Source organism: Mixophyes fleayi, chromosome 4 (assembly GCF_038048845.1).
Source record: "Mixophyes fleayi isolate aMixFle1 chromosome 4, aMixFle1.hap1, whole genome shotgun sequence".
Taxonomy (NCBI): Eukaryota; Metazoa; Chordata; class Amphibia; order Anura; family Limnodynastidae; genus Mixophyes; species Mixophyes fleayi.
The window spans coordinates 327,224,564-327,248,393 of NC_134405.1; the positions used below are offsets into that span (position 1 = coordinate 327,224,564).

The window sequence follows — 23,830 nt, forward strand, 5'->3', positions numbered from 1 at the left end:
TCAAATTATTGAAATGTAGGCAGTTCCAGCTGCAGTCCATAGGATATGCCTTGTAGATTCCTTTTCACTAAAATATTTAATTAGCTGTAGTTTCACATTATTAGAATATATTCTTTACACCAATTGCAAATGATCATTTTTTTTTTATAAAATCAAAATACACATTGTACTTATGGGGACTGATGCTTGAAAGAAAGCAATGATCTACAACTGTCCAAAATGCGGTGATTTGTATTTAATTTTACCCAGACTTTTAAACATTTTAAGGAACTGTAGTAAATGAGATCTGTCTTTTTTTTCCACTCACATAAATATTACAGCAGGTTATTAATGGAATATACTTTATATAGCCATCCCTGCCAATTGTCTGCCTTATAAATACCTGCTTTTCACTCATATAGCTCAGTACTTGCGATTGAAATGGAAAAAATGTTTAACACTTAGCATGCCTAAAACCACAAAAAAACAATATGCTCTATTACATAGTTATATAAATAAAATTTATTTTACAGTTATCCACATATTCCTTATTATACAAATTGAGTCAATGTATAAAACAGTGTCCAGCAATTTAGGAAAACACAGAAATATAACTGAGGAGGGGGCGGTATCGTTCTGTAGAAATGACAGATCGCTTTGTAGCGTTGACAGGTAGATGGCGCTAGAGGGAAGTTTTTGCTGTGCGGAAACGACGAGTAGAATGTTCTAAAGGGCAATATCGTTGTATAGAACTGACTGGTTGATGTCCCATAACAAACTACCTCCCAACTGTCCCGTTTTTGGCTGAACATCCCGATTCGCAAGCTTCAAATGGGGCAGGGCTTAGGCAAAAGTGGGTGTAGTTGTACCCAAATTTGTGTATTTGTGGGTGGAGTTTGATCGGAACATAGGCAAGGCTTATTTTGCCCCAATTTCATGATTCTAAATGTTGAGAGGTATGTAAACTTAATAAGAAATCAGCATTATGTCAAAAAATGGATGGATATAATGTGATATACAGTTTGTTATTCCAGTATATAAATATTCTGTTCTGCCGGTCTCTGTGTCTCCCCCAGGCCTTCCAGTGTTATCACTGCGCTGTTCCTGCAAAACGTAATATTAGACAACTATTAAATTTCTATGCCAACCAAAAAACATGTGTTATTCAACTTGATTTGTTACTTGTCTTTCAATGACTTTTTTCCCTTTTGCGTTCAGACATAAATTGCATGCAATTACGTAATTGACCTTAATCTCTTCTCATAATTTTACTGAACATTATTTATCAATTTCAGAAAAATTCATTATAATGAAAGTGAACATGACATAATGGGGTTTGTAATGCTCCAAAGCCCGCTGACACGTGGAAATGCCCCTGGAAATTAATTTATAATGTTTCCAACTGTGCCTGTGTTCTTATCCATCTTGTGGCAAACACTGGTAGCTACATCTTGTGACAGACACTGGTAGCTACATCTTGTGACAGACACTGGTAGCTACATCTTGTGACAGACACTGGTAGCTACATCTTGTGACAGACACTGGTAGCTACATCTTGTGACAGACACTGGTAGCTACATCTTGTGGCAGACACTGGTAGCTACATCTTGTGGCAAACACTGGTAGGTACATCTTGTGGCAAACGCTGGTAGCTACATCTTGTGGCAAACACTGGTAGCTACATCTTGTGGCAAACACTGGTAGGTACATCTTGTGGCAAACGCTGGTAGGTACATCTTGTGGCAAACACTGGTAGCTACATCTTGTGGCAGACACTGGTAGCTACATCTTGTGGCAGACACTGGTAGCTACATCTTGTGGCAGACACTGGTAGCTACATCTTGTGGCAGACACTGGTAGGTACATCTTGTGACAGACACTGGTAGGTACATCTTGTGGCAAACGCTGGTAGCTACATCTTGTGACAGACACTGGTAGGTACATCTTGTGACAGACACTGGTAGCTACATCTTGTGACAGACACTGGTAGGTACATCTTGTGGCAAACGCTGGTAGCTACATCTTGTGACAGACACTGGTAGCTACATCTTGTGACAGACACTGGTAGGGACATCTTGTGGCAAACACTGGTAGCTACATCTTGTGACAGACACTGGTAGCTACATCTTGTGACAGACACTGGTAGGTACATCTTGTGGCAGACACTGGTAGCTACATCTTGTGACAGACACTGGTAGGTACATCTTGTGGCAAACACTGGTAGCTACATCTTGTGACAGACACTGGTAGCTACATCTTGTGACAGACACTGGTAGGGACATCTTGTGGCAAACACTGGTAGCTACATCTTGTGACAGACACTGGTAGCTACATCTTGTGGCAAACGCTGGTAGGTACATCTTGTGGCAAACGCTGGTAGGTACATCTTGTGGCAGACACTGGTAGGTACATCTTGTGGCAGACACTGGTAGGTACATCTTGTGGCAAACGCTGGTAGCTACATCTTGTGGCAAACGCTGGTAGCTACATCTTGTGACAGACACTGGTAGGTACATCTTGTGACAGACACTGGTAGCTACATCTTGTGACAGACACTGGTAGGTACATCTTGTGGCAAACGCTGGTAGCTACATCTTGTGACAGACACTGGTAGCTACATCTTGTGGCAGACACTGGTAGGTACACACTCATGATTAGGAGCAAAAGCTATTTGTTTTATGCATGGATATACTATACATATTATTATTTTTTTTTATAGTGTGCTACAATATTCCACAGCCTTGACACATAGCATAAAGACATGCAGTGTAAAGAAGATGGAAAATTAGTAAAACAGAGGGAAATGACAGCTCAGCTAGTGAGCTTACAATCTAGAGAAAACGGTGATGAGACATACATGATTTATTGGTCTATCGCAACCACAAACATGAGATTTCCTGATTTAACAATTACCTTGATTTGTCTTTGTTTTTCATTTTATGTTTGTCTGAAATGAGAGAAAGAAGATTACAGGTCTATGCATTATGTGGCTCGTTTAGAGGTGGAAGCATTTGCGCTCTGAACTACAAAACAAAATACGCACAAAAAAGCCTACCTATGTGCCTGTGTTGATGTATCTTAAGATTTGTCCACTTTGTACTAGCTCCAGGCAAGTGTAAAAATGTTGCTTTACACGTATGAACCTTTGCAACCTTCCAGGAATATATATATATATCTCAATCAGAGGCAGGCAGGGAAGGTTGGCAGAGTGGCATTATCCTCTCGGCCAAATCTCTCCTTGTTAATCAGAGCTGACCAGTAAAATTTCCATCAGCCCAGCAGGAAATTTCACTGAGCTGTCTTCATCGTACCCAGCACTCTGATTGGTGGAGAGCTCTGACCAGTGTGTGGGGAGGTCCTGACACACTAGTTGGTGAATGGCTGAATATATCCACAAATCAGAGTGCTGAGAACAGTGAATTGCATATGACAGCTCCCTAGCACAGTCAAACTTCATCTCCAGCACACAAAGAGACAGTGCAGGACTGAAGAAGGCTTGGTCATCCATTTGGGTCAGCATTGTGTCGCTCCCGGAAATGTGAGTTCTGCATTGTGTCATCAGAAGAAATTTGGGAGGGTCTACATTGTAAAATTACCAGAGATTTGGGCTTCTGCATTTTAAAGTGACCAGAGATCTTGGTACTGCATAATAAATCCACCTGTGAATTTAAGGGTCTGCTCTGCAACAACAGCTATTTTGGGGTCTGTATAATAAGGTCACAACAGGTTTTGTGGCCCACAGAACAAGTTTGCCATTAGGGGTGAAACAGTGCAACAACGTGCCCCATAGCAAACCTTGGGTAGGTGCCTGGTGATGCTGTTCTAGCTGCCTGGACTCCTCACTCTTAAAAGAGAACGAGGGTCCCCAGTTGACTGCTCCTGATCTTATCAGAATGGGGTCAGCTGACTTCCGTGTCACATGACCTCCTCTGCACAGTGCAGGGAGGTCACACAGCATGTGGAGGAGGAGGAGGAGGTTTGTTTCGGGAGTTTTGCCTAATCTTCCGGGAGTCCGGGAGGACTCCCCGAAATTCCGGGAGAGTAGGCAGGTATGTTTTACAGCACTGTGTATGTTTGCACGAAATACAGTAAATACACTCTAATAATAATCATAGTAATAATAATTATAGTAATATCATAACTGGATTACTTACAAACGTATACAATAACCAGCAAGGAAACCAGAAGGATGATCACGATGACAACACCGGCGATAATGAAATTAAGTCCATTACTGTCTCTGGGGGATTCTTGCACATCTGTACTCTGCTAGATTAGAATAGAGGATTTAGTTATAATGTAGAAACAATGTAAGAAAATAATTTTCTAAAAGTGTTGTAGAGTTTTCAGCCAAAGATACATCATATGCAGGGTCAGATTTCTAGTTAGGCATGTTCCTATAGGCGGGAGGACCCAAAATGCCAACCTCTTCTACCCCCACACCACTGTACAATGACAACACTATTATAAAAGACCCAGATGTATGCATTTCTGTACTACTCATGTGCAAACAAGAATGGGTACACATATGGCAATATGCAGAATTGGATGCACCTTACACTGGTGACTCCTTCTTAGAGCGGAGGTACAGGGCCAGGAAGGGGCGTCTAAGTATTAGAGATGCTTCGGCTCGGTGCCCCGAGAACTGAACACACCCGAACTCAGCAGATCTGAGCTTACTTGTAGCTGCCCTGTAGCCGATGCAAAACATACGCCTCCAAACAGTCATATATGCATGTTTCTGCAGGTCTGCCTGAGCCGCATTTGGTGTACTCGTTTGCATGCCCCTTCCTCCTCTCCAGAAGCTTGTAAGTGCCAAAGGGACGCCAGTCTGCATAGGAGCATATGTGTGCCCCCACTTTCTGGGCATGAACATGATTTCACGCAAGATACAAAACGCAAACTGGCATACGTCCCACTCTGCATTAGCCCCTTTGTGTGTTTTGCAAGAATTAATAAAAGGATACAGAAGACAGGAAACTACGAGATGTGTGTAGCGTCAGTGTAAGAAGCAGCTTGTAAGTTTTGCTTTTTAAGAGAAGACATATACACACAGTGAGAGCTTAAGACTAAATACTGCCAATAGCAACTCAATGAAGTTGACAGGGGCCAATCTGACACACCAGAACTACCGTTCATAGAAGCTTAAAGTGAAGAAGGAATGGTACAGTATATGCAAATATACAAACGAGGCCAGGTCTATTCCACTCCCAGGTCTCTAGATAGATTTAAAAAAAATCCCAAAGTGCCATCCTCCTTAGCATAGATGATGATCAAATTGTGCACATAAGTAAATGAGAAACTGCAAAAGAAATATGGGAGCTGCAACAGAAATTGCACAAAAGAACAAATCTCAGCAATAAATTGTTTTTAATCATAAAATTATATCAGAGTTCATTAAGGAGTAGGATACGCAGTTCTCCATAACTAATACATTAGAGCGGTGTTGGTGGTAATTGTGTCAAGTGTGACAACAGAGATTAAATGCTTGTGGTCACACTTGATGGTCGCCAACACATCAAGTTCACGTCTGAAATGTCAAAGGCAAGCCTGTGAATACAAGCAGAAAACAGAGAGCAGACAATGACAGTGCGGCCAGAGTAGAATCAGCATTAAAAAAGCAAGACAGAAAGTGAAAAAACTCACAAAGCAAAGTTGTAAAACTGAAGAAAGCGATGAACAGAAGAGATTGGTGAACTCCTATACTACAGAAACAGGAGACCCCTGGGAACACTGTTTTAGCATGCAGTTCCAAGTCCTCCACTAGGGGGAAGCAGTAGGTCAGTGAAAATTGACTGATTAATTGGTTGAACTCTTATGTCATGAAAGGATTTATAATGTAAAGGCTCATAAACACTAAAGCTGTAATGTGACAAAGGAGAGAAGGCTTGGTGTTTGCAAAATGTATTTGAGTGGGTTTACTGCCAGGGCTCAGGTTTCCTCCCACATTCCAAAAACATACTGGTAGGTTAATAATTTAGGGTTAATCAATAAAATATGTGTTTATGAAGCTGTTCAGAAGCTTTTTTGAGGAAGTTTAGAAGTGTATATGATGCTATTTTTGCTTGAGAATGTATTGCACAGCTGTAGTTTCTCTTTTATGCAAATGCTTCAACATTGTAAACAACTGAGACTGTTTTGGTGAGAATGAGCCCATAGGAAACAAAGCTTTTTATTATTGAAGGGGTTAAAAAAGTGTGAACAATTTCTTCACAGCTGCCAGATAAACCCATACTTGTCAGCTATGGCTGTATGATGTCCGGGAGGGGACTCCGTCATGGGGGTGTGGCCACTCGGGTTGCGTCGTTAGGCCCCGTCCCTGTCAAACTTTATCAATATAGGCCTATCACCCTATCACAACAGGAGGAGGCACCAGGATGACTCATTTAGCCCTGCCCCCACCCACTTCACCAGCGAAGAGGGCACAATGCGGGAGGTTTCCCTACTCTCCCAGGAGTCCGGGAGAACTCCCAAAAATTCGGGAGTCTCCCTGACATTCCCGGGAGAGTAGTCGACTATGGATAAACCTCTTGGTGACATTAAGCCCTAGCCCTTTGTACAGAGGTAACAGTTGGTCAGTTGTGCAAGTCTGAAAATCACCCCGTGTGATGACAGTTTTTGATCTTTGGCTCATGTAGAATTAGTGATATTGAGTGAACAAAATATAACCTGTTTTTCATTGTCGATAAACGGAACAGTGTCAGGAGAGAATGTGCTTGGGATGGATACTGGATCATCAACACCTGGTACTAAAATAAAATTTCCAATGAGTATACACAAGGTAAAGACAAAAGAAAATCAATAACACCTTTCCGACCTTTCCAGTTTACTTATATATATTATAGTTTTATAGGATGCCAGTTTCACCTTAAGGCCAGGTACACACTGGCATTTGATTTGCAGTTAGATAACCCAAGTCTATTAGTGACAGTGGGGGTATATATACGCTGATAAGCCATACCGCCACGTCACCTACTGCCTTCATTGTAAAACTATCCCATTTCATTCACTTACATTTTCCATACCACCACTTTTACATTTACATTTCCACCACTGCCCAAGCCCAGATGCCAGTGAAGCTTGTCAAATGCAAACCTGTTTGAAATGCAGTTGTCAGTTGATCTCCCCAGGAGATCAATAGAGGCCAGTTCACAACCTCAATACACTGACTGAAGGTAGAAGCATTAAGAAAACCATGAGGCATAATGCACCTAAATGTATGTAATAGTGTGAGTGGGTATGCTGACATTTGAAACACTGGGTTCCATTGTCAGATCTATTGACATATGATGTACTGATGTTAACAATGTTAGCAAACACATGTAATTTAACGCCTGTTATTATTAAGCCTGAAAGTGAAAAAACTGACTAATACAATTTTCAACAGTTCCCTTTATTAAATAATCGCCTAAGAGCCAACATAATGCATATGGGTCCCCAAATATATAACACATTCTGCACTATGGTATATTATTTTTAGAGATGGTCACTGACCCCCGTGTTTTGGTTTTAGATTCGGTTTTGGATCTGGATTACCGTCGTGTTTTGGTTTTGGATTCGGTTTTGGATCTGGATTACCGTTGTGTTTTGGTTTTGGTTTTGCAAAACCGCCATTGCGTGTTTTGGTTTTGGTTTTGTTTGGTTTTGTTTTGCTATTTTGTTGGAAAATCAATGTTTTGGGGCCTAAAATAACCCAATTTAGTGCTCCAACTGTTTTAGAGATAAGTAATCTAATTGTAGAGGTAATAAATCATCCAAAAAACAGTTTAATTCTTCGTTGGTAGGCCTTAATTTATTCTACACACAAAACAGATTGTCTTCCTCTCCATCTATGCATATTGGCAATGCAGCCATCGTCTTTGGATGTATATTACACCCTACACTTATAGTTAAATATGTAAAGAAATGGAAAAAGGCAGTTTGCTTTCTGTCTCTATAGGCCCCCCTCCACTTGTTTAAAAAACCAAAAAATTCAGCCGTTATAGACTGTACAATATTAATTGAAATGGACAAAGCCAGTTTGGTTTCTGGCTCTATAGGCCCCCCTCCACTTGTCGAAAATACAAAAAAATTCAGCCGTTATAGACTGTACAATATTAATTTTGAATGGACAAAGCCAGTTTGGTTTCTGTCTCTCTAGGCCCCCCTCCACTTGTATAAAATACCCAAAAATTCAGCCGTTATAGACTGTACAATATTTAGAGAAATGGACAAAGGCAGTTTGGGGTCACTCTGTCTATGACACCCTACCCTTAATGAGAAATTGCCCAAACAGCAGCCTTTCAAGACGGTACGTGATATGGAAATGCCACAAGTCCCTTTCCTCTTTGGGGGTAGATTGCACCCTACACTTACATAGAAAGTTTTAAAAAGATGTTATCGTCATCATCTTCAGCTTAATCCTCACCCTCATCAGTGTGTACGTCATCATCACAGACTATCAATTCATCGCCGCTTGAATCCGCCATTAGAGAACAGTCAGTGCTTGGATGTCTTGGATGGTGAAGGCCTTCCTCGTGGAAGATGTAGTTCATTTTTATAAACATCATTTTCTCCACATTTTTGGGAAGTAACCTTCTACGGCGATCACTGACTAAGTTCCCTGCTGTGCTGAACACTCGTTCAGAGTACACACTGGAGGGTGGGCAGCTTAGGTATTGCAAAGCAAGTTTGTACATTGGTTTCCAAATGGCCTGCTTTTCTTCCCAGTAAGGAAAGGGACTGTCTGACATTTCCATATCAACTACCTCTTGAAAGTAATCCTCCACCATCCTTTGCATGTTTATACTCGTATTGGATGGAGTTATGGGCAAAGTGACAATTTTTTTTGAAAAGTCCTTCAAACCAGCCCAGATGTTAAATTGTTCTGGTCTGCCCCCTGCGTCTTCCCTGCTTCTTTTTGGGAAATTTAGTTTTTTACGAGCAGCAGCTTGAGAAAGTGAAGGAGGACACGTTGTCAAGCCGAGGCCCAGTTCAGCGGCCAACTTGCTGAGCAGTAGCTCCTTGCAAAAGTTCACATCTCGCTCATTTACAAGTAAAGACTCAATGTAGGTTTTAAACCTTGGATCAAGCACAGTGGCCAAAACTTACTGATCCGAGTTCAAGATCTTAATAACTCGAGGATCATTGTGAAGCGAATTAAGTACTTGATCGACAAGGCCAACATACTTTGCTGAATTGTTAGCTTTCAGCTCCTCCTTCATTTTCTCAAGCTGCTTTTCCAATAGTCTAATTAAAGGAATCACTTGACTCAAACTAGCAGAGTCTGCACTCACCTCACACGTCACAACTTCAAATGGTTTCAGCACCTTGCACAGGACTGAAAGGATTCCCCACTGTGCAAGAGTGAAATACATCCCCCCTCCTTTCCCAATGTCATGGCTTGTGCAATATGCTTGGATGGCTTTGCGCTGTTCCTCCATTCTCTGAAGCATGTACAGGGTGGAATTCCACCTAGTTACCACCTATTGCTTAAGTTGGTGGCAGGGCAAGTTAAATTGTTCTTGGAGCTGCTGTAATCTCCTACATGCTGTGGCTGAATGCCTGAAATGGCCTGAAATTTTACGGGCCACCGAAAGCATCTCCTGCACCTCACGGTTATTTCGTAGGAAGCTCTGCACCACCAAGTTGATGGTGTGAGCAAAATAGGGAATATGTTGGAAATCACCCAGCTGTAATGCTCGCACTATATTGTTGGCGTTATCAGAAATGACATACCCTGGGGAGAGTCCGAGTGGTATAAGCCATGCATCAATCACATCTCTCAGTTTGCGTAACAAATTGTCAGCCGTATGCCTGTTAGTGAAGCCTGTGATACAAAGAGTGGCCTGCCTGTGACAAATGTTACGTAGTGGTGTACATGCTGCTGCTGTTCCTGCCGGTGAAGGTGAATGACCAACCCAGTGGGCTGTCACAGTCATATAGTTTTTGGTTTGACCACTTCCACTTGTCCACATATCTGTGGTTTAGTGGACAGTGGGCAGAATGGCATTTTTCAGCACAATCTCTACATTTTTACACACTTTTTGGTATAGTTGTGGAATTGCTTTACGGGAGAAATGGTGTTGCGATGGAATTCTGTAACGCGGACATAAAACCTCAATTAACTGTGAAAAACCAGCTGCGTTTATTGTGGAGATTGGACGCAGATCTAACACTAACATTGCAGCCATGGCGTCTGTGATTCGCTTGGTGACTGGGTGACTGCTGTCATATTTGCTTCTCGCAAATGATTGTTTCACAGTTAATTGCTGAAATGTAGGACTGCTCATTTTCTTGACCTGCCTCTGGGATGACGATTCACCCCCAGCAGCAGCAACAGCAGCAGCAGGACTAACGCTTTCTTCAGAGGAATCAATAATAGTGCCGGAGTCATCCAGCCTTAAGTGGGATGCCGGGCTAACTCCGAGCGCTACTGAGGATATTGATGAGGATGGTGTGATGGGTGTATTTTGTAGCCGTCGGGATGTCGGTGAGCGGAGGGTCTTAGCTGATGATGGAGTGCTTGTATTTTTTTGGGAAGAACTTTTAGCTTTTCCCAACACTCTGCCATGAACTCTCGTTAAATGGCGTAACATAGACGAGGTTCCAAGATGGTTAAAGTCCCTCCCTCGACTGATTGTGGCTTCACATAGACTACAAATGGCTATACAATTGTTGTCTGGATTTGGGCAGAAATAATTCCACACATAAGAAGTGGATTTTTTGGTTTTATGCCCAGGCATGACAATGGCCTTTTTCTTGTCACGTGCCAGAACTGCTGCCACTGGTGCAGGACTTACACAAACAACCTCATCCTCATCAACATCCTCATTAGCGCCCTCGTCGCCTACACAAATCTCCCCCTCATCCTCTTCTAATTCCAAAGTGGCATCCTCAATTTGGGTATTACTGGCTACACTCAGGCTATTAAGGCACACATCAGCAGAATGCTCACGATTAGACATCCCACTGTTGGATGGACTCTCCACAGGGATTGTTGTCATTTGTGAATCAGAGCAAACATTCTCCTCTAATGCCTTACTGTTATCTTGCAGCTCGGCTTTGATGCGTAACAGTAGTTGTGCACCAATTGTAGGCTGGGTAACTTTTTGGGATCTGCCACTAATAGCCAAAGGTTAAGGCCTCATTCTCTCTTTGCCACTGCGTGTGTTGAATGGCATGTTTGTAATTTTTTTTTTATCGGCACTTAACTTTTGCTCAGTAACACTTCTTTTTCGCTTCAATAGAGTAATTTTTTTTTTGTTTTTTGTTTTTTGCCCTGATTTGGAAACACTCTGTTGTTTGACATCGCCTTGGCCAGATGACGTACTGGGAACACTAACATCAGGACTGGTGACAGAACCTGGTTGCTCATTCTGATCATATGTGGACTGCTTTGAATCCATTCTAAGCGCAAAGCACTTGTAGTGGTAAAAATTATTTGGTAGATTCTGCTGACAGATATGACTTTTGACAGCCAGAAATATTTATGCACAATTATGGGGGACACCCCAAAAGCACTGAGTGCTAAAAATTATTTGGTAGATTCTGCTGACAGATATGACTTTTGACAGCCAGAAATATTTATACACAATTATGGAGGACACACCAAATGCTCTGGGGAGTGCCAAATATTAAAAAAAAATAATAAACCTCTATCCTCCTCTCTTTTCTAGCGATTTTTGTTAGAGCAATTGCAAGAAGAATATTGGATTCTCTGTCCCTGCTCTAATCAGCCTGTGACTACACCCTGCTCTCTCCCTCTGTCAAATGGCGATGGATTGCTGTGGAGGCGGGTATTTATAATGTAGAAGTATCGCGAGAATCGAGATCCGACGACGTCACAATGACGTTCGGCCTCGATTTGGATTCGGAGCGGGCGGGAGAGTACCGAGCTACTCACCGAACCGGACCCGCCCATCTCTAATTAATTTACTCATCTCCAGCTATAAACCAGTGAACACTGAATGTATATCAGAAAGCTACAATCAGATTTCATAGTTCAGTGTCTCTCGACTGCTGTATGAAGGGTACATTAAGTTAAATGTATATAACACTTATAAATACTTAATGGAATGAATGACTGACTTACCAAATGTAAGGTCGTTTGTCCTGGTTGTAGGAGCAGAGGTTGTCCTTTGTGGAACTGTAAAATAGAAGGAGAAATATAGACTGAAGGAAAACCTGCCAGGTGGGTGCTGGAAACTTCAATTGCCTCCCTAATCCGGCCATCTCCGTCCAGGGGAGGGCTGGCAAATTTGAGCCCGGGAAAGGCGGCAAGACTCGACTCAGCAGCCTATTTTAAGGGGAAAAAAATGCAGGTGGCCCGGTGACCCAGCCCAAGGTAGCTCACTATGGGACCGGACCCCGGGGGCAAATTCCCCCCAGCGCAGCCTGCCCCTGTCTCCGTCCTACCATGTAAAGCGGATTTGTGGCTATTTACTGTACTTATATAACTGATTCCAGTTCATAGATTTGAGAGAGAATAATATATAAACCATGTAATACGTAGCTTTCAATCCATCAAGCCGATTCAAATCAAGGCAAGGGGACCACCATACACTTTATAGCAATGGAGTCTGGATAGAAGAAGAATTAAAATAGCTCAGCCCCTGCTGTTTTGACATAGAGACCCCTTGTTTTAAAGTAGGAAATATCCTCCTTCAAAAGTATAATAAATTCTTAAACACCATAATCTATAAAAATGGGAATATAGAGCTTTCCAGAAAACTTGATGCACTCTACATTTGAGATACTGTGAAACGTATAATAGAATACAGTAGTAAGTTACTATTGTGAGGGGTACCCACTAATATGCACCTGCCACGGATATATTACGGTCAGTTACTTCTACTTATTCTAGAAATTGCAGTTGGAAAATGATGACTTTCCAGGGGAGTTCTCCTGTTTGTTTTTCTCATGTTAGATCTAGTTTCTGTTACTTGCTGTCAGGAGCCAGAATTCTGGGATAATTATAATATCAAGTTGCAAATGTCAAGTGTCAGCAACCAGGCTGCCCATAAATAATGGACACTTGTGAACCCTACACATGCGGCATAATCTGCACATAAATACATAAATGACAAACACACAAAGCAATTGTACAGAACACTATACATAAACCCTGGACATTAATAGATTACATGTCACAATGTCCAATAAATTACCGATAGAAGTCTAGCAGAGCTTTACACCTGCTGGTAAGATGTAGTAGTGCAGCATTGTCTTATAGAGGATGTCCCTCCACCTGGTTAGAATATTTGTGGTGATCCCACCTTAATTCCCACCTTTATCCAAGGTTTGCGTTCTATTCACAAGCAGGTCTGTGGTCATAGTTGGTGCTGTCCTAGATATTGTAAGTGAAGGAACCATAAATAAGTAATTGCCCACTCCACATGCCTATATGCCACTACCCAACATCCACTCCTAATTTTTTTTATGGGGAAGAATGGGTGGTTGTTACAAATTAAGTAACAAAGAATATTAAAAGGGGGTAAACAAAAATTAAAAGTATAAACCAATTTTTCCATTGTGCCCTAAAATAAACCAATTTCTACACTGCCCCCTAAAAATGTGCTGCCCTTGACACGTGCCTAGTTCCCCTGTATGGTAAATCCGCCACCTGCTCACCAGTCAGGAGTGCATGTCACTTGTCTTGTTATCTGTCCATTCTACTAAGACTGTGCAGGATTAAGACCTGCACCTTATTTACCGGTTCTGTGATCCACCCAACCATTTGTGGCTTCTCATACTACAAAGAGCATGGACAAATCAGTAGGATGACTAAGAGCTGCGACAGACCCTCTTTGATGGCAGGAGATCCCCCAATGTTCTTACAGTAAGGGTAGAAGAAGGTGAACAAGTGAATCAAGTTACTATCTCCTAGGGGTTTGTGAGACCAAGCACACCAATTCATACATATCCTCGTCATGTGTTAACACTACACTCATCTGAAATGCTCGTGACACGTTGAACATTCAAATGTTTTTACACCTTTGTTCTTCGACAGATGCTCTTTTACATGTCCAAACAGATCATTGTGTATCTGTAGTTTGATAAAAAGTGTATTTCACACCCTCAGCCTTTTGCTGGCTCTGCTTTCCTCTGTATGGCAGCAGGTTAGCTGTTGGTTCCAATGAATGGAAAAATGGGCTTTAACACATGGAAAATAGAGCTTGCTGCATTCTGAATTATTCAGTACAGCAGCCAACGTTCAGGAAACAGATGTGAACTACAACACTGCCCTTATCTGTCTTGTTTTTAATGTTATTTGTATGTGTTTATTAATCCATGAATTGAACATGACAAGTGTATATGTGCGAATGAGCCCTAAAATCACATATAAAGAGACTACAGATCTGTGTTTAAAGCTTCCCTACAATCTTACATTGCAAGAGGATTGTTATGATTTGGATTTCACTAATGCTTTCCTTTTAGTAAATATACCTCCTTTAAATGTAGTGCTAAAATGACATTGCTTTTATAACCTGTTTGTGTAAAATTTTATTTTAAGAAATAAAAAAGGGTTTCTTACCTTCTTGTAGCTTCACATTTATATCATTTTTCAGGTCATTCCCCAATCCTGGGGTCTCCACCCGGCAGCAGTACGTTCCTTCATCCTCCTTGGTCACCCCAGTGATGGTCAGGGACACGTCCCCCTGTGATATGTTCCCCAATAACTGGTATCTGTCAGATTTCCTCCAGGTCACCCTGCTGCCATCTGTCCAGATGATCACATTGTTACACTTAGAGGATGGACAGCTGCCCCGTCCCCAGCACATTGTGGTTGTACCATGACTGACAGAATAACTGCAGGGTAACGTCAGGTTATCATCCACTGATCCTGTCACATGTTCAGCTGCTGCAGATAGACCTGTGTATTCAAGAGACACATAATTATTATGGAAGGGGACATCAAACCAATGGCTCAGTTATTCAGACTTTCTCTTCAATGCCTGATTCCTACTCAATGAAACATTTTAAGGGTCCAATAAACTTAAAATACAAGTTCAAAATGAAAAGGTATCTTGTCATATCTACATACACTGCACTGTAAACATAAACCAATAGAGTTACCTTACTTTGCCAAAACTTGAGGCTTAATGGTCATGTGATATAAATTATTATTGGTATATTTACTAATAATATAATTGATTAGATTATTTATAAATTACTTGTCATCTCTGTGTGTGCTTTCCCTGCAAAGTTAAAGCCTTTTAATGGTGTGGTTGCTTGCTATGTGCTTTAATATATGCTCCCCCTGTGGTTGTTTTCTGTATAGCATTCATTTTTATTGATTAACTCTTGCCCATCCACCATTTTAAGCTTATCTTGCATATATGTCAGTGGAGGTCATTGATAAGCAAATGAAAAGGCGAGGCACAGTAAAAAATGATTGCAAGACATGCGACTGCACCGCCAACTAAATAATCCACCTGCTGCCTCAAACCAATATATTACATTTAAACCTCCCTGTTTATGGCAAATAAAAAGGGATCTTAGATTGCTGGTTCATTTAGGCATGGCTAATTTTACCTTCTTTTTTATGTCATTGTATGTTATTTGTATCATGATAACCCCTAATGTACAGCAATACTGTGTCACATTTCTCTGTGTCAGTTTTGATAGAAAAAGAGTTCTGGCCATGATATTAACTGTTGTAATCACATTTATACAGACCCAACCATTTGAGTGACAGGCAAAGGCATCAGTTCTCCCTATATGGAGACAGTCTAGTTACACAGATACTCTGGGTGTGGAGAATGATACACAAAATGTATTATAACACAAGCCAAGACATACACCTGTCATGATTATAGCCTAATCAGAATAATTAGGATCAGTAGTATATTAATGTAATCACAATCACAATCCAAAGATATGAGTTATATTAGATAACATGGTTCCAAAAAATCCATCCTTGTCCACTCTCCCGGAATGATCGTGTGCGTATTGCCCAGCCACAGATGCTAAATGGTTGGTAAATTACATTATAACTGGAAAGGACCATTTTCGGGATCACTCTAAGTACTGAGACCACAGAACAAATTTGTAACACATGACATTTGTCCCCAGACACATAAGGAAGCTATAGAGAAAATACACAATTCTACACAAATCTTCACAATTAATCCATATAACATTATCATGTTTCCTATGTATATGTGCAAAATTCATACCCTGTTTAGTGGACATATCATATCTGTTATGCTTTAAAAGAGATATATATTTATAGAACTCATTACTACAATTGATTTCAGATGTAGTAACACACAACTAAAATAAACACACTTCTTTCAGTAAAATCATAGAGAAAGAGGTAAGGGCTGAGTAACCATCAGTTCTTGGGTCTTAGTCTTCTAGTGATCAATAATTCATACCTTCTAGCCTTCCTCAGGCTGCAGAATTCCGCAAAGAGATTGTGAGTATGCTATTACCATTTTAATTTTATTATTATTTCTGTTTATTTTAAGAAAACTGTTTTGCATTTACATTGTCAAATTGTTATAACCATTTTTATTCAATAAGCATTGTAACTTTCTGTCATATTAAACTCTTTGTGTTCTTAAACAATTCATGTTGCAGATAGATTTGATTTTATAATGCTACATTTAAAGGTACAGAAATGTTTGGTTAACAGTAACTCCGATCAAATTAGGTTGTGTTTCCGTTTTTGGATCAGTCAGGAATAACTGAATACTTCTTAAGAGTGTCGGTCCTTAAATTCAATTTTTGTGGTGGCAGAACTAGTGTTTAATAGTGAGTATGAGTTATATTTTGGAGTATTTTTAGTCTTTTATTTAATCAAACCAGGTGGCTTTATTTTGATTAAATCTTTCTCCCCCACATGTCAGGCATGCCTAACTGGGTCTGGTCATGCCAACACCTCTGTAAAATAATTACTCTATGTCTATGCTAGGATTAGGAGCAGCCAACTTCCGCGTCATGTGTCCTGGTATGTACAGTGCAGAGAGGTCACGCGGATACCCGGAGGAGGGTGTGCCCTGTGCTCTCCATCCTTCCTCTGTGCAATCCCTTTGTAGGCTTGAGGGCTCTTTCACATTGTCCCTCCCTGCTCTAACACAACAGCCAACCACTATATCTTTAACACAATTGTTGGACAATAGTCCTATTTCCTCAAATAATGTGAGAACCAGTTTTTCAAAACATTGTGGTTACTGTAAAATGTAAGAGATTTCTAAAATTGTTAAAACCAGCATAAATGCAATAATGCTCTTTCAGAGTATTTCAGAACATACCAGATATAAATGTTAACTAGTCCACAAGAAGATCCTTGTGTGAAGACAAATCTTTATTTCTTGAGTCCAATAAGGACTCAAGTAGAGTTGGACGACCCCTGGGCTGGTCCCATAGTGAGCTGTATTGGGCTGGGTCATTGGGCTACCTACATTTTTTCCTTTAAAATGTTTCTAATAGGCTGCTGAGCCAATTCTCCCCCCCCCCCCCCTCCCCACCAGGATAAAATTTGCCAGCTAGTCCCTGCCTCCTGGCCTGTCATTCGTTTTGGGGCTCCACAAGGAGCAGTTCAGCAGCACAGATGTGTTTTTATTTCCTATGGAGATACCTGAAACACATTAAGACAGAAGAAAATGTCATTAGAATTAGGTGATTAATAAAGTGAAGCACAAAGGAATGGGTGAGTCTTTATTTTAAGTAAAGGATTTTTTCTATGGTATGTGGTATATGGTATGGTGTGTTTTTGCACTATTTTTCTATGTGGCGCTTTAGGTCTCAGCGGTCGCTGGATGCCAGAGCATGCTGGTGCTTTTAGTTCTATAAGCAAAAGTATGCTCTGACAGCCATGGGTATGCTGGCACTTGCAGTTCTACAGGAGCAAGCATACCCAAGCAGTTTATGACTGCCAGGGCTTCCTTCCAGTAGTGCCACATATGAATTTTTTTTTAACCAGCAGGCAGAGGAGGTGGATCTTGCTACTGCTTGACATTCTATTATAATACTGTTTAGAATGGACTTCATTCGGGGCATTGTATCATGGCATACTTGTGGTGTTTTTCACCTGAAGACTATGGGTGCTCTTGAAGTGTACCTCTGAAAATGGCTATGTGGGATCTTTTCTTTGTTTTGTTTAGGTGCATCTTACCCACATGTTCACTTGTGTCCGTTCCTTAGGTAATTTTCTTGGAATTGGGCATAGGGTCATATATGGTGCTCAACTGCGCTTGAATAAGGTTGTGGCTGATCAACAGAAAGCATAAGTATGGTACTGCTTATTCGGTGGTGGTAATGTGTTAACCTGGAATATGGCTCTGTGGTTGGTCATGGCCAGTTGACTGTGGCCAGATGGATTCTCATCCTACTTATTTAATTGCTCTTTTAGTGTCAATTTCTCTGGATCAACCTCCAGTCCGCTTCCTTTATCAGTTGGAGTTCCACAAGGCTCAGTTCTAGGTCCTCTGCTATTATCTATCTACACCACTTCTCTTGAAAAACTAATAAGCTCCTCTGGAATTCAGTATTATCTCTATGCAGATGATATACAAATTTATCTATCCTCTCCTGATCTCTCACCATTTGTATTGTCTCGTGTCACTGACTGTCTTTCTGCCATTTCGTCTTGGATGTCGTCTCACCAACTCAAACTTAATCTTTCAAAAACAGAATTAATAATATTCCCACCCACCAATAGAAAGCTTCTATTTCTATTGACAACATGACCTTAAATCCCACCCTGAAAGCTCACTGCCTAGGTGTGATCTTTCACTCACAACTATCCTTTGTTCCCCACATCAACTCTATATTTACATCATGTTACATATATCTAAAAACTTTTCCAGAATACGTACATATCTCACACAAGACACTGCTATAGTGTACCTCTGAAAATGGCTATGCGGGATCTTTGCAAAACATTTCCAGAATAAATACATATCCCATACAAGACGCGGCAAAAACTTTAATTCATGCACTCATCATATCCTGCATTGACTATTGTAATTCCCTCCTTACTGGTCTTCCCAAAATCAGACTTGAGCCCTGCAATCTATTTTGAATGCAGCAGCCAGATTGATTTTCCTTGCAAATCGTTCTTCCTCTGCTGAGCCACTCTGTCAGTCTATACATTGGTTGCCTGTTTTTCACCGAATCCAATATAAAATTCTTCTACTAACATACAAGGTCAACAACAAAATTGCACCAACATACATCTCCTCACTTGTCTCAAAATATCTTCCAACTCGACACCTCCGTTCTGCACAAGATCTGCGTCTCACTTCCACTCTCATCACATCCTCCCATTCTCGGTTACAGGACTTTTTTTGGGCTGCACCCACTTTGTGGAATACACTCCCTCGCACAAGAAGACTTTCCTCAAGTCTTAAAACCTTCAAGTGTTCTTTGAAAATCCACCTCTTCAGACAAGCTTATAATATTCCTCAACCAGCATCTTAATCTCCCTAGGTTACCTTATTACCACCCTCTACACAGCTAATACAAGACAACAATCCTCTGACCAACATAGTTGTGTGACTGAGCATACAGCCCACTAAATACATTTTAAGCTTTGCATTCTAGCTATACAAATATGCAATATGATGTAGAACTTACCATTGTGTATCAGACCATTGTCCCATAGATTGGAAGACTTGCGAGCAGGGCTCTCTTACCTCTTTATCTGTGTTACCCAGTATTGTTTTATTAATGTTTGTTCCCAATTGTAAAGCGGAATCTGCTGGCGCTATATAAATAAATGTTGATGATGATGATGATGACGGATTTGGCATAGGCCTTACTGGGAAGCTTCCTGCTAGGCCGGTGGCCTAACAAAACCACGCAAAGGCCACCTCTTACATCCCTTTTTTTTATATATATATTTTTTTATTCTGGTGGGAGATTTGGCGCGGGGGGAGGCGACATCTGGGGGTTGGTGTGGAGGGGGGGCTTGGCAGCGATCACAAACATGGGTGGTCAGTGGACAGCAACAGGCAGCCAATCGCTAGGCTGCCTGTTGCTGTATGGGGTCCCAGAGTACTACGCAGATAACAAGAAATCACGCATCACCTCCTGTCTGCCTGATGTGAGGAGTAAAGCCGGCCAGCTCAACTAAAGGTAAGTGAGTAGGGCTGCCTATTCTAAACTATGGGGGGCTACCTATTCTAAACTATGGGGGGGTGCCTATTCTAAACTATGGGGGGGGGCTGCCTATTCTAAACTATGGAGGGGGCTGCCTATACTAAACTATGGGGGTCTGCATATACTGAACTATGGGGGGCTGTCTATTCTAAACTATGGGGGGCTGCATATTCTAAACTATGGAGGGGGGGCTGCCTATTCCAAACTATGAGGGGGGCTGCCTATTCTAAACTATAGAGGGGGGCTGTCTATACTAAACTATAGGGAGGGAGACGCAGGCTGCCATATAGGGAGGGTGGGCTTCTATAATGTGTGAGGGAAAAGGGGTGTATGTTGCTATAATGTGTGAGGGAGTGTGGGGGGGGTCTTAATGTATTGTGTGTTATGAGGGAAGGGAAGGGGGCTGTCTTAATAGCATTTCGGTGGGCAGTAGGCTATTAATACAATCAGGGCCATCTTAACAACATTATGGGCCCCCGGGCAAAGCAGTGCACCGGGGCCCCTAGATATAGATATAGATATAGATATATAGATGTATACAGATACAGATATAGATATAGATATATAGAGATAGAGATAGATGTACTTGCTCAGTGACCATTGTAGGTTTTTTTTGCAGGTTTTTTTCTTTTGCAGGATTATTTATTCTCATTAAGAGCCGTGCCTATTGGGCCCCCTTGCCCATGGGGCCCCCGGGCAGCTGCCCATCATGCCCAATGGAAAAGATGGCCCTGAATACAATGATGGAATTTAAGTGGGGGCTAATTATTTAATGGGTGCTATTTTATTTGTGGGATGATAGTGCAGCAATTTAATTTATTGGTGGGGCCTATTAAATTAAGATGGGGTGACAGTACCTTTAATTTAATGCTGTGGTGGTTTGGTGCTATTAATTGAATGTGGGGCTGAGTTTAGGGAGGAGGGCTATTTATTAAATGTGAATACTAATTATTGAATGCTGGGGATGGTTGTGGGAAATGGTTATATTAAATGTAAATGCTATTAAGGTATTGCTGGGGCTGTTTGGCGGGAGGAAAATAGGTTTATTTAATAAATGGGAAAACTATTACTTTTATGTCAGGGCTGGTTGGAGGGAAATAAATATATTTATCAAATGTGAGTACTATTATCTTAATGTTGGGTTTGGAGAGAGGCCTAATTATTAAATGTGGGTGCTATTGATTTAATGCCAGGGCTGGTTAGAGTTTTCTAAATTTCATTTACCCATTTTTTTTCCAAATAGAGCCTCCAACATTCCAGGATCCAGACAAACAGCAACTGATCTAAAGACACCAGCAGCCACAGGTGGTGAAAGTGACAAGAACAGGTAGGAGAGAGCAGGACAGTCTGCCAACTGTCCTGAATCTGGTGAGGCAGTTCCGAATTTGGTTGACTGTCTTGCTTAGTCAGGATTTGGTCCTACTACAAGGACAGTTGGGAGGTATGCCCCACTTCACACTGTACTGTTCAAGAAGGCAAAGCTGCGTGCAACTAACAGTAGTGCACACATTTTTGCCTGAGTTTTTGTCTAAAATGTATCTAAAATGATAGCCCCCCTGTTTTAAGTGCCCCAGGGCCCCCAGAGCCTTATTTCAGCTCTGATGATACTTTAGTGGTTCTTGCATTGATTCCATTGCCTCCTTCTACCTTGCACTGGTCCCATTCTCAGATCACTTTGTAGAACATATGGCTAGCCCCCATTGCACTGACAATAACATTAATCCTTTCTCTTTTATACTTAGTATAACACCAACAAACCCTTGGAGTAGCTCTCCCCTTCACTTATGCCATTGTCTCCCAACCCTCCCTGCACTGTTATTAATTCAAACTAGACTAAGATGACTCTTAACATTGTCAGCCAGTATCTCTGGGCACATGAGTATCAGCTGCTCCTGAATTTTTTTTTTAGTAAATTGAGGCGATAACTGATTTCCTACCGTTATAAAATCTTTCTTATCACATAATAGTAAATAGACCCCACACAGAGAGGAGGTAAAAAGGTGGCAGACGAAACCCATTATGTCTTTACCCACAGCTTTCACAAAGGAACAGCGCAAATCTATGTACAGCATAAACTACACATTCCTCTGCACCAAGCAAACTCAATTTTTGAGCTTTCAGTCCCTTTACCAGTCAGCACTCAGAATTGTTTTCTATTAGTCGTTACGGTAGAAATTGTTATGCAAATTTTAAAAAAAATGCTTCACCAGCAAGCACATTTTTATCTCATATATCTTTTGTATTAATAATGTTCTAAAACTGTTCTAAGGATGCCCCGAGTATTTTCAAAGCAAAACACTTCTTAAGTTTAGTCGTCGCTTATGAGATCCAACAACGAGATGGGTTGTCCACCTTCTTGTGACTTTATTGTCAGCAACTTTCACCAAAACAATGGTTTTTATAATCTGTCTAGTTTTAGTCTGTGTTTTTCATAAATATCTTTATATCATCATGCATGGTTTTTGTATCTTTGTCACGCTTAGAAAAGTCACGGCTGTGCTGCACTCGATACATAGGATACTTTTTTAGCTAGAGAGCAGTTTTTGTGGGGCAATATGTATAAGCATCTCTGTCTAACTATGTAAAGACATGATTGCAAAGCACAGAATTAAGCCAGATAGATGGGGCAATGTTTTTAGTAAAATTACAGCAGTACAGTTACATATCAATAAAGGAAGGTAGAAAAACCATGGAAAATTGTATTATTAACTTTAGTGATTATATAAATGTAATAGATTTACAACACAATAATAAGAATAACACACAAAAGATCTGTGTTGCAGGGACCTCCCAAGGACGGGGAACCAAGAACAGCTGCCTTAAACCCAATTTAACCAGCATTTAGTGACTTACCAGGGCCAAGCAATAGACAGAAGCAGACTCTGACATACGTCTCTATCATGTCCTGTGTTGTACTCAGTGTGACTGATCACTTCACTTCTCACCGTGGTCTCTGTAATAACTGTGACAGATTAGCAGCTTAGTTCAGTTTTTCTAGAAGGAAATGAGAGGGAACTCCGTGTGGTAAATGAATCACACGTGAAATTCTTCTATAGCGCTAAAGAAATAGAAACCCAACGTTCTCTCACATGTGTTTAACAAAACCTGCAGAGTTTTGTGATGACTGTATAATGCAGCTAATGTAAGCTGGTTAGATAGATATGAATTCTTTTTTGCAATGTCACTTAAAATCAATTTAAATTCAACAATTAAGCATGCCTACTTGACATTTATTATAACGAGGTCTGTGAGACTTTCAGACTCATAATGAAAAAATATTTTTTGCATTTTAACACTTTTATTTACAGTTTAGATAGATTGAAACCCACTTCAAAAAAAGCAAATTAAGCATTTGCCCCTCTTCAGCACAACATGACAGCTATAAATATTGCACCCCATGCTCCATTTTATGATATTTCTAAATCCTTCAATTTCTGTGATGGTTGAAAAAGTTGCACATTAGAGATAATGACAATTTTGAGATGATGTAAACACACTTTTTCTAAAAGTTTGTTCACATTGTTGGAGACAGTACTTACCCTCTACGAACGTGGCTCTTATATTTTGATAAATGCAATTTCAGAGCAACACCTGGCATACAATTCTGCATATACCTCCAGTTGGATAGAAATAATATTTGACTTGCTCAAAGGTAGATATCATTGTCTATACCAGTCTGGAGGAACACTTGTGTATGCCCCAATAATTGCGTGCCATATAATTGCTCCGTGTATTATTTTTCATAATATCACCATACAGA

At 40.8% G+C, this 23,830-nt stretch overlaps 1 protein-coding gene across 2 annotated transcripts; it reads right to left on the minus strand.

Moving 5' to 3' along the window:
• Positions 1–474: 474 nt before the first annotated feature.
• LOC142153050 (hepatitis A virus cellular receptor 1 homolog) lies at positions 475–23,020 on the minus strand. 2 transcript variants are annotated; one of them, XM_075210304.1, is made up of 7 exons: positions 22,924–23,020; positions 14,495–14,833; positions 12,053–12,106; positions 6,649–6,728; positions 4,134–4,245; positions 2,893–2,926; positions 475–1,083 (listed from the first exon to the last, which is right to left on the minus strand). In XM_075210304.1, the coding sequence occupies exons 1-7, from the start codon at positions 22,970–22,972 to the stop codon at positions 1,005–1,007; spliced, it is 747 nt and encodes a 248-aa protein (XP_075066405.1). In that variant the 5' UTR covers positions 22,973–23,020; the 3' UTR covers positions 475–1,004. The 2 variants fall into 2 exon arrangements, with proteins under 2 accessions (XP_075066405.1, XP_075066403.1); XM_075210302.1 differs by having other exon boundaries at positions 4,134–4,248.
• Positions 23,021–23,830: the final 810 nt, after the last annotated feature.